The 16,873-nt window shown below is 39.3% G+C and overlaps 1 protein-coding gene across 1 annotated transcript in view; it reads right to left on the minus strand.

Annotated features, from left to right (window-relative positions):
- The window catches only part of LOC149313575 (neurobeachin-like protein 1), a 120,287-nt gene extending 104,252 nt beyond the window's left edge, over nucleotides 1–16,035 (minus strand). Inside the window, exon 1 of the mRNA XM_089519364.1 lies at nucleotides 15,772–16,035. Within this exon, the coding sequence (XP_089375490.1) occupies nucleotides 15,772–15,822 (51 nt within the window). The 5' untranslated portion in view covers nucleotides 15,823–16,035. The remainder of the gene's footprint in view (nucleotides 1–15,771) is intronic.
- Between the last annotated feature and the right edge of the window lie 838 nt (nucleotides 16,036–16,873).

Here is a 16,873-nt window from a genome sequence, read left to right on the forward strand (position 1 = left end):
AGAATGCTGTTACAGATGGAGGTGTGTCTGTGTATAAAAATTAAGGCGTTTCCATGCAGCTTTTCATTTCGTCCCAGAATGGTTTAGAACTGTGTTACCAACTACAAAATTCAGAAAAATTAAGATACAAAACAGTAACAAAATATTCCATTACTAGGGATGAAGGACTAGGGAAGTGATCAGGAAATGCCTATAAGTCTTTCAGCAGCTGATAAAACATCCTACAATATATGACAATATTTAGGACAATACAGTAGAGATGATAAATGATATGGCCTCCGTATATAATGTGTTGGACAAATATGCAGTCATTTGTCTTTGGAGATACATTGATTAAACCTGCATAGACTCTTTTAAAGCTGAACTAGACAAAATGTTTAGTGGCCGGCATGATTCCTGGTTGCATTACACGGCTGCTGTGCTGCAAAGTGAGTAACTTTTTCCCATGTAGGTGTGGAATGCAACACTGAAAATAGTCAGAGCTGATCCAGCTTTTGTTTATCCCAGCCACTACTTCCTGATGTGTCTATAAACTGTGTTGAACTTCGCTCTTTTGATTGTATTATGAAGTTTAGCTGAAGGTCCAGGAAATCTGTTTGGAAAGGTTCAAGATTCTGGTCAACATACAGTTCAAACACAATCAAAATAACTTGTGTTGTGTCCACACTACAAATTTACAGCACTATGAGGTGTGTTATAGTATTTGGCTGTTATAAGCTGCTTATCCACAGTACTCAGGGCCAGACAAATTCATAAAAATGAATTCTCCTTGAATTTACAAGCAGCATAATTCTGTGTTCAAATCATGCTGGCTTGGCAAACAGATTATCACAATTATTTAGAGAGTAGGCTAAAGCCCAGGGATCGTTTATGCTGCACAATTACAGTGCTAGGTTTCCCCTTTAATTACCAAAACAACATAGCATAGGATCCTGGGATGTGCAGCTGGGAAGGGGCAATTACAATTCTCACCTAGAGAGCTCCTCTGGTGCCCCTGACTCAGTTACAAATCCCAGGATCCCACAAGAAGCAGCTCTGGCAATTAAAGAGGAGTCATAAGCTGGTGTGGTGTAATGGTTTGAATGTAGGCCTATGACTCTAGAGACCAGGGTTCAAATCCCAGCTCGGCTATAGAAACCCAGCTTGGACAAGTCACACTCTCTCAGCCTCAGAAGAAAGCAATGACAAACCCCTTCTGAGCAAATCTTGCCAACAAAGCCCATGATAAGTTCTCCTTAGGGTCATTGTAAGTTGGAAACAACTTGGAGGTACAAAAGACCAAAACTTTGGATGAAGTGAGTTTATATCCGTGAAAACTCATGCAAAGATTTAAAAAAACCTGAGTTCTAAATTTGATAGGAAATGTCTTGGTGAACAGTGAATAATGTTCATACATATCCAACTGGTTAACCTAGGAATGAGGAATGAGTGACTTTATTAGAGACTTCCTCTTATCAAACATGAGTTATTATTATTTAATAATATAGCAGGGTCTGATGTGCAGAATTTATCAAGAGGCCTTCAATCTTAATTTTATGTTACTGCTTTGAAAAGTTTGCTTTTCAAATCAGACTAAAGTTGGGTGATCCAGTTGTTTCATGCTTTAATTACATATCTGGTTAGATACTTTCATCTCTGCAAGCCAAAAACTGAATTGCAAACAAAGGCTGCATCTGCATCACAGACATAATGCAGTTTGACACCACTTTAACTGCCATGGCACATTGCTATGGAATTCTGGGAATTTGTAGTTTTGTGAGATATTTAGCCATCTCTGTCGGACATCTCTGGTGCCACAACAAACCACAAATCCCAGGATTCAATAGGATAGAGCCCTAACAGTTAAAGCAGGGTCAAACTGCATTATTTCTGCAGTGCGGATATAACCAAAGAAGTGAGAAGATGGGGCAGGGAATAAGGAGATTGATAATTCCCCAGTGTTTACCTGATTTAACTTTACTGCCACCTCTCTAGCTGTTGTTGTTGTTGTTGTTGTTGTTGTTGTTGTTAAACAGAACTCTCAGGAAAAAATCCAGTGAGAGCAAAATGCTTATTTAAATATTTATATCCCATCCTCTATCCAAACATCTCTCACAATAAAATCAATTTCAAAGGATTTAACATGTAAATCGATAAGTTGTGGTGGCTCTTAATAAACATAGTGGTGCATCTACTGTGATTTATGAGCAGTGACTATTTTTCACTTGTGTTTGACCTTTGGGAAATGCTAACATAGATAACTTGGCAGCACATCCTTTTGAGGCTCTGGGTGACCTTGGGCAAGTTACACTCTCTCAACATCTGGGGAAGGCAATGGCAAACCCGCTCTGAACAAATCTTGCAAAGAAACCTCCATGATAGGTTTGACTTAGGGTCCCCAGAAGTCAGAAATTACTTGAAGGCACACAACAACAACAACAACAACAACAACAACAGCAGTATCTTGTCCCCTCTCCAGTGATCCATAAGCATGTTTTAGTTATCAACGCAAGCAAAAAGAATTAGGAAAGTATCCACTGTGACAGCACTTCACTCAAGGCAGTGTTTGTCCTGACTGTGTTTGGGGAGGGAATATCTGTTGTAATTTCCAAAATGTGTGGGCACTGTGACCTTCCTCCCCTCTAATCTTCTTAGGACCAACCCATGATGGTAGCATTAGATGAAAATACAAATAGAGAGCAGGCATATGCACAGACCTTTGCTTAAAGTATTGCTCTTTGAAAAAAAGAATAGATTAAGAAAATAAGGCTAAACATATTGCTCCCAAATAAAAGATGATACAACCAAGGCTGGTTTTAAAAGTCAGTTTAGAACCCTCTTTCCCACCCTCATGCAGTTTTCCCATGTTAAGAAAGAGCTATCCGTTTTGTGTTGCTCTTGGCAAAGTTCACAGTGAACTTTTTCATCTTTGTGGGGGGAGAGTCTCAGTGTGTACAATTATTTGTTATATAATTTTGTTTTTATCTTGACTTTTTCCTGCTATAGGACTCATGGCAGCTTACAGTATCAACTGAAATAGAACATGGGTTAAAGAAAAGATTATTGTATACATACATATATGGGTGTATACATACATACATACATACATACACAATACTAAATTAAAATCAAAGCTTTCTTGTTTGTTGTTGTGTGTCTCCAAGTCATTTTTGACTTATGGCCATAAAGTGAACCTATGATGGGTTTTTTTTGGGAAGGGTTTTTTCAGAAGAGGTTTGCCATTGCCTTCCACTGAGGCTGAGAGCATGTGACTTGTCCAAAGTCACCCACACCCTCAAAAGGAGAATTAGTCAGAATGAGACAGTTGCTTCGTGTCTCATGTGCTTGACCAGATGTAGCAGACTGACTCAATTACACTTGCAATAAAACTGATCTCTGTCCCTTAAGCTAGGCTCCAGCAGGTGTGATGGAGGGCATTGTCCCATCACTGCCATTGAAGCAAGATCCAACTCTTGGACAAACCAGCTTCTGTAAACCAATGGTGGATAGATGGGAGTCTTGTCTTTTTCTTCTGGCAGCAAAGACTTGGATCAACTACCAGTATTTTTACAGTTTTCTTATGTACATGGCCTGAGATGTCCTTAGACACCAATTCCCATCAGCCTCAGCCAATGTGGCCGATGAAATAATTCTAATTATAATTCAATAATTTTAATTAGGGCTGTGGTTCCAACCTCTCTACTATATACCTTGCATCTCTTCCTTTTTATTCAGAGAAACACTTTACAGGATCTTTAAAACATACTGTGTGTACAATCTGTTATTCTTTTAGTTGTCTTGTGACCAGATTTAACTATGTACTGATCAGATTAGTTTTATTGTGGCCAAAGAAACAAATATACTTAGTTAAGAAATGCAGCTGTCTCTTTTGCAGTGTTGCTCTGAGCACTAAAACTGGGCTTTTCTAGCAGTTATGTACATATGTGTATGTAGATATATGTATATCCATATTCCCCTATCTGTATATATCTGATGCACCCATCAATAGGGCTACCTTTTTACCTCTCTAGAAATCTCCAGGTCCTCCAATCCAGCTCTATGGTCAGCATCTGCCAGAAGTTGATCATAGAATCATGCTGGAGAACCTACAAATGCCTAGAGGAGAGCATTTTCTCTAGGAACTTCTAGGTTCTCCAGCACAACTCTGGCAGAGTTATTGCTAGAGGACCTAGAGATTCCCGAGAGAACATATTAATCAAAACTGCAAATAATCAAAGCTGCAAAAATCAAAGCCACAAATGAGGAGGGCCAACTGTATGTCATTTTTTGGACATAGCACATTAGCACTCTTAGATTCCCCACCTCCATCACTTCTTAAGCCCAGAGGGGAGCACTTCTGCTGGTGTTGGTTACCAATGAGGAGGCAATTCAGATGATGAAGATGCAGTTGCTCTAGACTTCCAGAAGGAAAAGAAGAGTTGCACTCCATCTGTGGGTACACTCTCATTTCTTCTTCTTCCAAGATGAGAGCAGCTGCTTATTCATCATCTCAGTTGCCTTCCCCCTTCCCTCCCCAGCCAAATAGGAAGCAGCAACCACCTCAGGGTTTGGCTGCTGCTGGGATGTGGAGGGGGGAAGGACACAAAACAATGCAGGTAGGACATTATGCTCCACCTGATCGATATGGGATCTGGGCCACTTTCTACACTAAGGGTGCATCTACACTGGAAATATACTGTATGCAGTTTGACACCAGTTTGCTATGGCTCCATCATATGGAATCCATAGGATTTGCAGTTTTACAAGGACCTTGGCCTCATCTGCCAAAGATGCTGTTAGCTCACCAAACTGCAAATCCCAGGATTCTATAGGATAGTGCCACGGACAGTTAAAGTGGTATCAAACTGCATTGTTTCTACAATGTAGATGCACCCTAAGAGATAATAAAACACATACTTACCCAGCATTCCATATTTTTATATGGCCAAAGATTCTAAAAATATTTTTGGTATTCATATGCTGGATTATTTAGAGAGTGAAGACCTCCCTGTAAATGTTGAGGCCATTCATATCAATGGTACATAAACTATACCAAATACCCCACTGATTTCAATAACCATTAAGTGCAATGAGGAGCCTGGCTCTAACCTGTGAATTTTAATGACATACTGCATTCTACAGTTTTCTTCACTATAAATGTGTCTTTCTGTTGCAAAATATAGATTGCTTGTATAATATGACACAGGCGTGAAATAATCTGGTAATACCAGGATTTAATTTGGTTCTAAGAAATTTTATCAACCATCCCAATAACAACTATATTCTTTTTGAACACTGTTTTTATCAGCTTCAAGGATCACAGGCTAAATAAAATACAGTCACTTCCAAGAGTTATGCATGTGGGAAACACTATGCTGGACAATTTGATAAAAAGCAACAGGAAGTAATATCATATGCAATTCCCACGCTCTTCCAGATAAACAGGAGATAATCTGCAGGACCTCTCTCTTGGCTAATGCAATATTTAAGGATGCTTGTTGTTCATTTCCTAAGAAGCCCTGAAACTATCAACTTATTCCGAAACCAGTTCAACCCAAAATTTTAGTATTTTCAGCATTAGTTGTTTTTTCTTCTTTTACAGGATATTTTGAACATCTAATCACTTAAAATCCACCCTTATGAAGTTCCTCTGTGGGTCTTTTCTATGTATTAACATATATACATCCACCAGTGACCAGTTTTAAAGTTCTGCGTGACACTAACAGATGTATGCCCCACAAACTCAATAAAACACCAAAAATTAACATTAAGTTTCTTAATTTACACATAATTTCTGTGAGTGAATGACTGAGGTATATAGGATATAAGATATATCCTAAATAGTGCCTTGGCTTAGTGTCATATACAGTGGGTTCACGGTATCCTGCTGGGATTTGGTTCCAGAAACCCCCCCCCCCCCACCCTTGGATACCAAAATCTGTGGATGCTCAAATCCCATTATATCCAATGGCAAAGTGAAATAGTCCCTTATATGAAATGGCAAAATCAGGGTTTGCTTTTTGGAATTTTAAAAATATATATTTTTTCAAGCCATGAACAGTTAAATCAGTGGATAAAGAATCCGTGGATTCGGAGGGCCAACAGTATTTTTCAGGTTTTGCTACAAAGACAGTTTGAATGTACCAACTGGACTTGAACCTCAGCTTCTCACACCTGTTCCTTTCCAGGTTTACTTCCAAATGAAGGGTTCCTAACCAGAGCTGGCCCAAATCGTTCTGATGCTTGAGGTAAAAGACAAGATGGCACTCATCCATGCTCCCTCCAGTTCCACATATGGTGCAGCCAAACAGTCTGGCAAACAAATCTTTCTTCAATACTGGTCACTGGGCAGCTGGTTCTCTTTATGGGTGCAAAGGAGGCTGTATGGGATCATGCTCATAGTCATGGAAAAGCTCAATATAGCAAGAATAGCATGTGGGGGCCTCCCTACTATATCCATAGAGCTCCTCACCTCTTACACAGGTCAGGCTATAATCATCAATTAAGCCATATCTCAGTTCTGAAATGATAGAGCTCAACCTTCCTTGTGTGTTTCTGACATCTGTGTGTGTGCTTTCAAGTCACCTGTTGACTTAGGATGACCCCACGAATTTCATAGGGTTTTCTTCGGCAAGGAATCCTCAGAGGTGGTTTTGCCAGTTCCTTCCTCCAAAACGTAGCCTACAGAGCCTGGTATTAATTGGTGGTCTCCCATCCAAGTACTAATCAAGGCTGATGCTGTTTAGCTTCCATGACCAAACAGGATCTGGTGCCTTAGGATAGCACACACAGAGAGAAGGAAGTTGAGGGAGAGATATCCTTTAGGCTGATTGTCCCAGTTTGACATAGAGGGAATGACCAGTCACCTCTCCCTCTCCCATTTCACTCAGTGGTGGCAGCCTAGATGATGCACCCTAAGCAACCAGGAGAGCAACTCTTCCACCAGTCTACCTGGTTACTGCTGCCACCACCACCACAGTCTTATTTCCAACTTACTCTTGGCACAGGTCTGCCTTGCATAGGGTGTGTGTGCATGTATGTGTTGTGTGCCTTCAAGTTGTTTCCGATTTCTGGCGACCCTAAGGCAACCTTATCATGGGATTTTCTTAGCAAGAGTTATTCAGGTGAGGTTTGCCATTGCCTTCCTCTGAGGCTGAGAACGTTTGACTCGCCCAAGGTCACCCAGTGGGTTTCCATGGCCAAATTTGGAACTGAACTCTGGTCTCCAGAGTCGTAGTCCAACACTTCAAACCACTATACCACACTGGCTCACTGCATAGAGTTTAGGGTGGTTTATATGACAGCAAGCCAGCCGATGCCCAAAAATCCAATGAGAACTGTACACACTTAAAAGATACACACCTTCAAATACTCACCACTTCACAATATTTTAATTTTATTACTTCCCCTCTCTTTTTCCAATGACCTGGAGCACAGTGTATCAAAGAAAACCTTTTGTTCAGTCTAACCACTGAGAGACAGCAAACCCATTATTATTTAAGCACTGGAGCTGTCAATTCTCCCAAATGCCTGATACTGTAATTTCAGCCTATTTCAGCTGAAATGTCTTTGCATATTTAAAGTACATTGCAATCGCTAAAAAAAAACCCACCCTAGAATAAGCTGTTCCTTCAGTAACAGAGAAAAGTACACTGCAAACAGCAACATATTCATTCAAGAACCAGAATCACTACAGTTTTTCTAGTCACTGACATTGTCTTCAGCACAGGCTAAAACATTTTATTAGAAGAAAAAGAACAAAACTAAGGAAGCTCAATGGCATTCTGTATTTATACTTCAACTGCCTTAGGCTGCATCCGCACTGCAGAAATAATCCAGTTTGACACTGCTTTAACTGACATGGCTCAATGCTATGGAATTATGGGATTTGTAGTTTGGTGGGGCACCAGAGCCCTCTGCCATAGAAGGCTCAATGTCTCGCAAATCTACAATTCCCAGGATTCCATAGCATGGGGCCAGGTAGTTAAAGCAGTATCAGATTGGATTATTTCTGCAGTGTGATTGCAGCCTCAAAAGTAGTATTTTTAATAGATGTTCTAATAAAAAGAAGAAAAAGCTGACTTCTTTATGTAAAGGAGTAGTTCATATGAATTAAGTTAAAAAACACATCAAGGAAAAAGAAAAGAATTTTAAAAACTGGAAATAATTTAATTTTTTTTAAAATACAAACTAGACCAATTACTGCATGGGAGGAAAGGGCCTATTTTCAATCCTGGAGAACCTCAAGTGCTTTATCAGTGAACCAGAAGTGGCACTGGGTCACCTCTGGTTCCCATTCAAGACCATTTTCCTCCATTTTTCAGGGACTGGAAGTAAAATAAGGAAATCACAATTTTTGTTGACGTTTGGGCAAAAAGAGCAGCCCCCAAATTACTCTTATTTGTTTGTTTTACATTTGCAAAGTACAAAAAGAGGGCTTATGGACCAAATGCAAACCATTGGCCACAACATCTCTACCATTGGTGTAACTATCATGGCAAACATACACCTGGAAAAGGAAAGTGGCTTGAGTGGGTGTAACACTGGTAACAAAGCAAACAACAGCTTATGTCAAGATTTAACAACTTTGCAACTGGGTATCCTCCTCTTTTGAGGAGGTTCTCAGTAAGAGCAGTGGAAATCTTTATTTCAAGCTCCCAGAGTGAATCAGTCAAGGCACAGCTGAATATGCCACAGAAGACATTGGGGTTCTGTTGTTGTTCTTGAAGGGGGAATATAGCCAATGTGCTATAGTGGTTTGAGTACTGGACTACAACGCTGGACTACAATTCCTCGCTCGGCCATTAAACCCACTGGGTCACTTCGGACAAATCACATGCTCTCAGCCCCAAGACAAAGTGATGGCAAACCTCCTCTTGCCAAGACCCCATGACAGGTTCACTTTAGGGTTACCATAAGTCAGAAATGACTTGAAGGCACACAGCAACAACAACAGGCTACTAAAACCTGAACTTGGATAGGCCTAAAGATCTAACTATGTAAACACAGAAAGAGAGAAAGGAAAAGAGACAAGGAGATTTGCATGACATTCTCTGTGCTGATCATGATCTCACTTTTAATTTGAATGAAACAAAAGTTTGAGTGCTTTCACTCATGCAGAATGGATGAAATACAGGAATTTTGCAAAAAGCCAAAGTTTATCCATGGTAGGTGATCAACACTTGCACAGAAATGTGTGGAATGGCAACATCATCTCAAATCTGGTCAAAAAGTACCAAAAAAGTACATTCCAGGGCAATCAATATAGAAAACTGAAGTGTTTGTTCGCAAGGCACACAAGTACTTAATGCACTGGGTTCAAAACCTTACTATGGTTTTCCTTTTGTTCCATTGAATGACACACCAAGTTTGGTTTGTGCTTATTGATTTGTCACAGATATAGAAATACCTTAAATTATAGCAAAGATATAGCTGAAAATGCTAAATCCAATTATTTTAAAGCATGAAGTCAAAATTCCCAGAAGCATTGTTACTCATCCCGGCTATAAAGATACCATAAATACAATCTGAGTAATTACGAACCTACTGCTTTTACACAACATCCAAAATCTGCTGTTTGACGTGACCATCTCATTCTACATAATGGTAATGCCACCCTGGTCAATATGCATCTTGTGCTAAAAAAGTCAGAAGACAATGTGGCTGAAAAAGGTAGATGTCCCACAAGCTCCTAAATGCCAATTCAGTTGTCTTTGGCATCCTATGTTCTGTTCTTTTTGACAAAGGGCCTGTACAGACAGGCCAAAATAAATCTGCTTTGGGCCACTTTGGAGGTATGCTGTTTAAATGACACACATATCTTAAGAGTCCAGAAGCTGCGACAAAAGACTGGAGCATGGCTTTGGTGTGGCTTCTGGACTCTTAGGATGCATGCATCATTTAAACAGATACCTCCAAAGTGACCTGAAGCAGCTTTATTTTGGTCTGTGTGTATGGGCTCAAAGACAGATAAAAATGGGTCACCATATCTCCTTAGGACACTGAGTGATCCCAAAAAAACTGTTTTAGCCAACAGTCAGTAGATGTAAAAACACTTATGATTGTGTTGATCCATAGAAACAAAACAGAATAGTCCAGAAATGCATGTATTAGTCCCTTTCTTAGACTTGTATACCTTTAAAACTCCTAATAAAAATATGGCCCACCTATGGAATTAGTCTTGACAGTAGAGAGGTTGTTTCAAGATATTTTAAGCATGGCTCTTTTCACAGTCACCAGAGAACTGATTTCACAAAAACAACAAAAACTCCTGATGTATTGGCAGCTCAGAAAAATAAAGGATTCTTTATCTTGTGACTAAACTACTTCCCTACTAAACATTTCATTTAGCCGAGTTACAGGGCTGCAAATGAATGGGCAGATTAGTGTATAAATATGGCCATATGGTGGACTGGTCTCATTATAGCAAAGTAAACAGGAAGAAGGAACAAGAAGGATAATATGTTCCACTTTCCACAGGTCTTAAGTCTTCAATTCTATGAGCTGCACAGTAACCACAACTTCTGTTCTTTGTTGCTTAGATCCAGGGAGAGAAAGAGAGATAGGAGAACTGCCTACATTATTTAGTCTATGAGAAAACTACCAGACTTTGTGAAGACTTGTCCTCTTCCTTTCTTGCTATCCAAGCAGGATATTTACCCAGAGATGCAGTTACACCAAGGGATCATTGTTTCCACATCTAAACCTCTACATACAGAACCTAAGTGCCTGCCCTGGAGAAATGGCATCTGCTCACAAGGTGCTAGGCTTGGCAGTTAGCCATTGGTGCTGGAGGCTCTTGGAATATGTTTGTTTCGTTACTCAGGGTGTCAGCATATGTATTCCAAGTCACGCAACTCTCACAAGGCCCATAAAATCCTAGGTAAGTCCACCAGCGTCCCACATTACAGATTTGCATAACTAAAGTCCATGTCCCTGTAACACAGTCAACAGTGGAATACAGAGCAAGAGCATCACCCTAAAACAGTCTCCCACCAATGTGGATTTCTTCTAATCTAGATAGGAATAAGAAGAGATAGAAGACAGAAGGAAAGGAAACTGTAGTGCAACACACCTGAAGCCAACCTGGGTTGTTTTGGGGAGGTTGAGCTATAGAGCATCTTGTACCTTCCAAAACATGAGGTGGGAAGCTCCTTGTGGTCATACATCAATAGCCATATCAATTACTGTAATGGTTACTTAAACTGCACAACTAGGAACAACTGCACATTGGGTCCCCACAGTTGAAATAGATGCAGGACTACAATCTGCAGGTCATTTCACTAGAAGATGAAACACTGTTTTTGTTTTATGTGTTAGCCTTTAATTTTTCCAAAAAACAATACAATACCAGTTAACATGATACTTTTCTGTTACTGATCATTACTATTAGTAAAAATTATATTTTCAAAAATAAAAGGAAGCCAAAAATAGTCTACCCTCACAAATGACCTTCCTAAACCAAAGTTTTAAAAGTGCTATGATTTCTTACACTAAAACCTGACATCTGAAAATAGGTCCAAATTTTTACTAATCACAGCATACAGAATCCAATTTGTACCTCTAAGGCAGATACTCTCTTTAAATAACTTAAAGAGTTTTCAGTGATCTTTAACGTCAGAAGATTAACTTCTGACAGATTTAAGAAGGGAGGGCACACCTTCTTTTTTGTAAGGCATTTGTTTGATATAACAAACATTTCAAATAGGAAGGCAGTATAGCAGAAACAGCCAGTGTGTTCAACTGATCAAACACCTTGAAAAGACACAAATGCTTCATTTGTCCTGCAATTATGAACCAGGTATCAAAACACAACACTCAGATTTGTACACTGTTCCAAAAAGAAACATCACCATTTCAGTTGAAATCAAATCCTATTGATTTCAACTGAGGAGGCAGGCACCTGCTGAAAATCCTGCCAAACCTGGACCAATAAGTGCTAAACTTTTGCTGAATCAAATTCCATGTCCTTTCCCAAAAGGAAAGGACAGAAACAGAAGGACTCTAGCAGCAGCTTTGAGACTAATTTAATTTAGCATGAGATAAATTTTAGCAAGTATGAATTTTAATCAACTTCTTCAGAGGCATTAATGGGGAACAATATTAATTTAGTCTCAGTTAATCTCAAAGCCACTGTGACAGACTAACACAGCTAACGTCTTGCCATCTATAGACTTTTTTATGGGAACTTTAACTCCTGATGGTACCATGAGTGGAGGTGTATTTTTAGTCTGAATGATCCTTGTTTTTAATTTCACTGTGCATGGCTCTGCTGGACTGCATCAAGAATTAATCACACTCAGAAGAGATCCACAAATATCAACAGAATTTGAATCACTAATTTTAGTAGATCTGTCTTGATCTCACCCACTTTATTTTAAAAGCAGTGTTTTGCTTGGCACGTTTGGTACAAGCAGCAACCAATGAAGTTTATGGGGTTTTATTTTAAATATATAATTGTAAAGTTTCTTAGGAGAACACTGCTACACTTCATCAAGTGCATTACACATTCTCAGAGATAATAATCCCCATCTTCCTTTTGTTTTGTTTCACAATCTGATCCAAAATATTCACAACCTGTTCTATTTGGCCCACTTGTTATATTACATAACTTCTTTCAGAAAAACTGTACTATGTAGAGTTCAATAAATATAACTTTTTAAAAAGAACTGTTTAGTAGACAACATAATTTATCCATGGCAGTCACCCTTAACTTTTCACCATTATTAATTATATTTGTTTCAATGTTATTAGAAATAGAGAAAAGTCATTTTTCCATGGAGAGACTATGTCTGCCCTCTTTCTGTTCAACAAAATGAATACCAAAAGCTCGCTGCAAGATAATCATTCCAATCCAAGTCACTTAACTCATAAATAGGGCAACTGATAAACAAAACAATACAATGGTGGTTCAAAAGCTGTACAAATCCTGTGTTTTACCCTGCAAGCATAAACACCATCAGAAGAGCCATAAATCACTTGTAGATTAAAGTTTTAAGAGCACTACTTTTTGCCTGATGGGCTTTTAAATTCAAAAGCTTGTGCATTCTCGCCAGCAGATGCTGGTCCAATTTTAAGAAGTCATCTTAACCTACTTTTATAACCTGCAAGTCATGCATAACTAAGGCATTCCTCCCAAAATATGAATCAGGCTGTATATGATGAACTGTCAACGATCTGAAATTCTTTCAGTATATTCCCACCAAGGCAGATACAGAGGAATTTTCATTCATTTAGCACAAAAACTGCAATTCAAGACCATCCTGACATGGAGATAAACAGCTCTCCTACCCCCCCCCCCCCATGAAAATAGCAGAATTTACTTCCAAGTAAATCCAAAGAGCATCTCACTGCAATAATTTTTTCTTCACTTGCAACTCTCATGAAAAGAACCCCTACTCATTAGGATGTAAATAAGGGATTCTTCGTTTTGAGCCTCTAGATGTTGGACTGTAATAATCATCAGTTCCATCCAATGGGAATTATGGAAGTTGTATGCCCACCAATTTATGTGGACCCAGAACTGGGAAACTGGAGCTGTAAAAACTTAACTCAGAAGTTCATTGAAAAGCTCTTGCACTGGGCTTATTAGCAAGGACACCAGAGACAGTTCTCAATGCAAGGGCTATTTTCAGTTAAGATACTAACATGTGCCTATCCCTGGGTCATATATACACAGTGGTGACTTTGAGGGGTTTTTCCCACTACACAGTTAGGATGTGATGGTTCCACTTTAATTGCTAAACCAACATCCTAAGAAATCTGGTTTTGTTTTTAGTTTGGGAATGGCCTAGAGCAGTGGTCCCCAAACTGTGCCCTTTAACAGATTTTGGACTTCAGCTTTCAAAAGCCTCAGTCATGTTGGCCAATAGTCTGGGATTCTGGGAGCTGAAATCCAAAATCCCTTAAAGAGCACAGTTTAGTGACCACTGGTCTAGAGGAACTCTGTGGCTGCAACTTACAAATGTGCCACCCTAGGATACTGCCATGGCAGTTAAAGTGCAATCATTGTCCTCTAATTGTATAGTGTGAAAGGGCCCTAAGCGTTCCATCTCCCCTTTGTGCTACTCCAGACCTTTCTCCTGTGTTTCTGACTTGCTCCCACTGGATTACATGGAAGAAAACATCACCTCACCAGGCCTAAGCAAGAATTAGTGGGTCCCAGTTGAAAATGCTAGAGCCTCCTGTCTTATTCCTAAACTCTTCTGCCATTATCACCACAATTTCAGCAACTGACTCCAATGGGGCAATACGGTGTGCTTGCTTTGCCATATGCAGTTTTCTAACAGGCATGTGGGATAACAGGGCTGACTGCATGACCAGGCCACCCAAGGCAGTCATTTCAGGCAGCACTTGGTGAATGAAGTGTAGCTGTACCACTCTGTTGGAGGGCATGGCACATGGTAAGAGAGCCTGCCTGGATGTTGTTTCTAAAATGTGCCCACATGCCCTCACATGCTGTCCTTAGGTGAAGTGGAAGATGCTATCCAAGAAAGTTTCAATTGACAAATTGATATTTTGCCTCACAAAATATCTTTGACGGGGCCCTGGGGAGTAGGCAGGGTTATGTCAGTAAATCTGAAGGAAGAAGAGTGCTAATAACTGTTTCAGGACCTTTCTATGTCTGGAATGACTGTCAGTGGATATAATTCACATCACTCCCCCTCTCTACGTTTAGTGATGAACATTTGGCATTATTTTCCAGGTGGGAAAAGTGTATTTGTCTAACTATGGCAGGACTGCAACCCCCAGCATTCCTCATCACTGAATGTACTGGTCAGGGCTGCTGGGAGTTTTTTTAGACTACAATTTTCAGAACACCCCCCCCCCTCTACAGGGCCAGTAGCCAATCTGGGACTATAGGCCCCAAAACATTACTTTCCAAGCACCAGCTGCATCAAGTAGGTGGGAGCTCAGTGTTACAATTCTGAAGTCTTTGCAATGTTTTCAGACATTGATTTCCACCTAGAAGATTATGTGTCTACAATTACCAGAAAGAAAAAGTTAGAAGCTCCTTGAAGAATAGGTTGATAATTGTTGGATACCATATTAAAACCTCTGGTTGAGCATTAGAGCTTTTTTTACATTATAATATCTGTTCCTTTAGAGAAGGAAAACTTGATTAGCATAGCAATAATAAGCTTCTCCAGCAAACAATAGGACATTTGTGTTTCAAAAGCTTGCTAGCCTAAGAAATATTCTGCACCACCAAATCTTATGGCTCTGAGGAACATTTTTGCATATTCTTCTTTGCTACCAAAAAAAGTAATGCCAAATATCTGGTACAGTAAAACTGTGGAAGAAACAGTAATACTAATATAACTAAAGTCAAGATGAGAAAGAAACAGGAATTACACTGGAGCCTAACAAGAAGAATGATCTCCATAAAGGTTTTATGGTGATGTAAACACTTCTTTACTTGATCCACCAATTTTTCCATTTCTAAATATCTTCAGCAGCGCCCATTAAGTTTCCATATGACTATGAGATGTTTCAAAGTTTATGTACAGTAAAGGTGGTTTACCAACAAGTACACAGGACACTGGAGTCAAATCTGTTTAGTGAGCACACATATATGACGAATATGTCTAAGTTATGTCTTAAATATAGTGCATGAAACAGACCTTCGTTATTTGTGTTTTATTAAAGACACTGGAAAACATATATGAAAAGTACTTCAACTGAATAGTTCTAGTATACTTTTTTGAAGACACAAGTCTTTTCTAGAAACTATATGATTATCCATGGAATAGCTTCAAACTAATGCAAACCCAACTAATATTTAAAAGTTACCTTATTGCAATAGAGCATCCAAAGTTCATAAAGCCTCTCTCTGGAAGCCATCCTTCACTCCTTCCTCCTTGGTTGTAAAGTACCATACGTTCAAGATCCTACCATGTTTGCTTTCAAAGCTTCAAGACGCTGGCTTTAATTTCAGGATTCAATCCAGAAAGAAGAAAATGAGTTTCTCTAATTCTAGTGCATAAATCAAAGCATTAAATGTAATTGCTTCTTTTATTTTTCATCAATAAGATTCCAGAATTAATCTCCAAAAATAAAAATGTTGGAGGATGCTGGATATATGAAGATGCAGGAAAGCAAAATTATCCCAAGACCCCAGGACTTGTTGTTTGACTGATGAAGTCTTAATAAAATGGCACTTGACTCCAAGCGTTCATCATCCTCTCAATGTCAGACAGAATACTTTGGAGTAGTTAGTGATGGCAGCAAGTGTCTTTTCAGTATTTCATAAAGAGCAACCAATGTGTACAGATCACCTGTCAAAATAAAAATTGACAATGTTTTTAAAGCAAGTTAAGGCACGAACCCTGTTTCTACAATTCAAAGTTTTACTGAACTTTGAGCTTAGAGGCGAGAGAATTTGTGGACCTTCTGAATTTTTCTATTCATATGCAAAAAGGTAGAATAAAAGTCATAATTCAGTATGAGCATTTCCCAAAATCTGATGATTTGAAAACAATAAATATCGCTAGGTCCCACAAGCTGCACAAGTGCAACAGTTCTCTCTATCCCAAAAGAAACCTCCCTTGCCATTTTCAGGCCATTGTGAGGGTGGAAATTAGTAAGACCAAAGGATTTCAACCAGGCTGGTTCAGTCCTGATGCATGTTGCCTTGTAGAAAAAATTGCCTGTTCTACCGGACAGATATTCATTGCTTTTGCTTTTCCAACAATTAAATAAATGTAACTCTGATCTATCCCTCCTCAAGTCTTGCATGCAATATTTTTCCTTCTCAGAACAGACATACACAGGTTGAGTCTTCCTTATCCGGAATCCCGAAAAGCTCCAAAACCCAAAACTGCCCACATTTGTGGCTGAGACAGTGACACCATTCCTTTCTGATGGTTTAATATACACACACTTTGTTTCATTC

The sequence above is a fragment of the Sceloporus occidentalis genome, unplaced genomic scaffold, assembly GCF_023333645.1.
Source record: "Sceloporus occidentalis isolate IW3139 unplaced genomic scaffold, rSceOcc1.0.p SCAF_4, whole genome shotgun sequence".
Classification (NCBI taxonomy): Eukaryota; Metazoa; Chordata; class Lepidosauria; order Squamata; family Phrynosomatidae; genus Sceloporus; species Sceloporus occidentalis.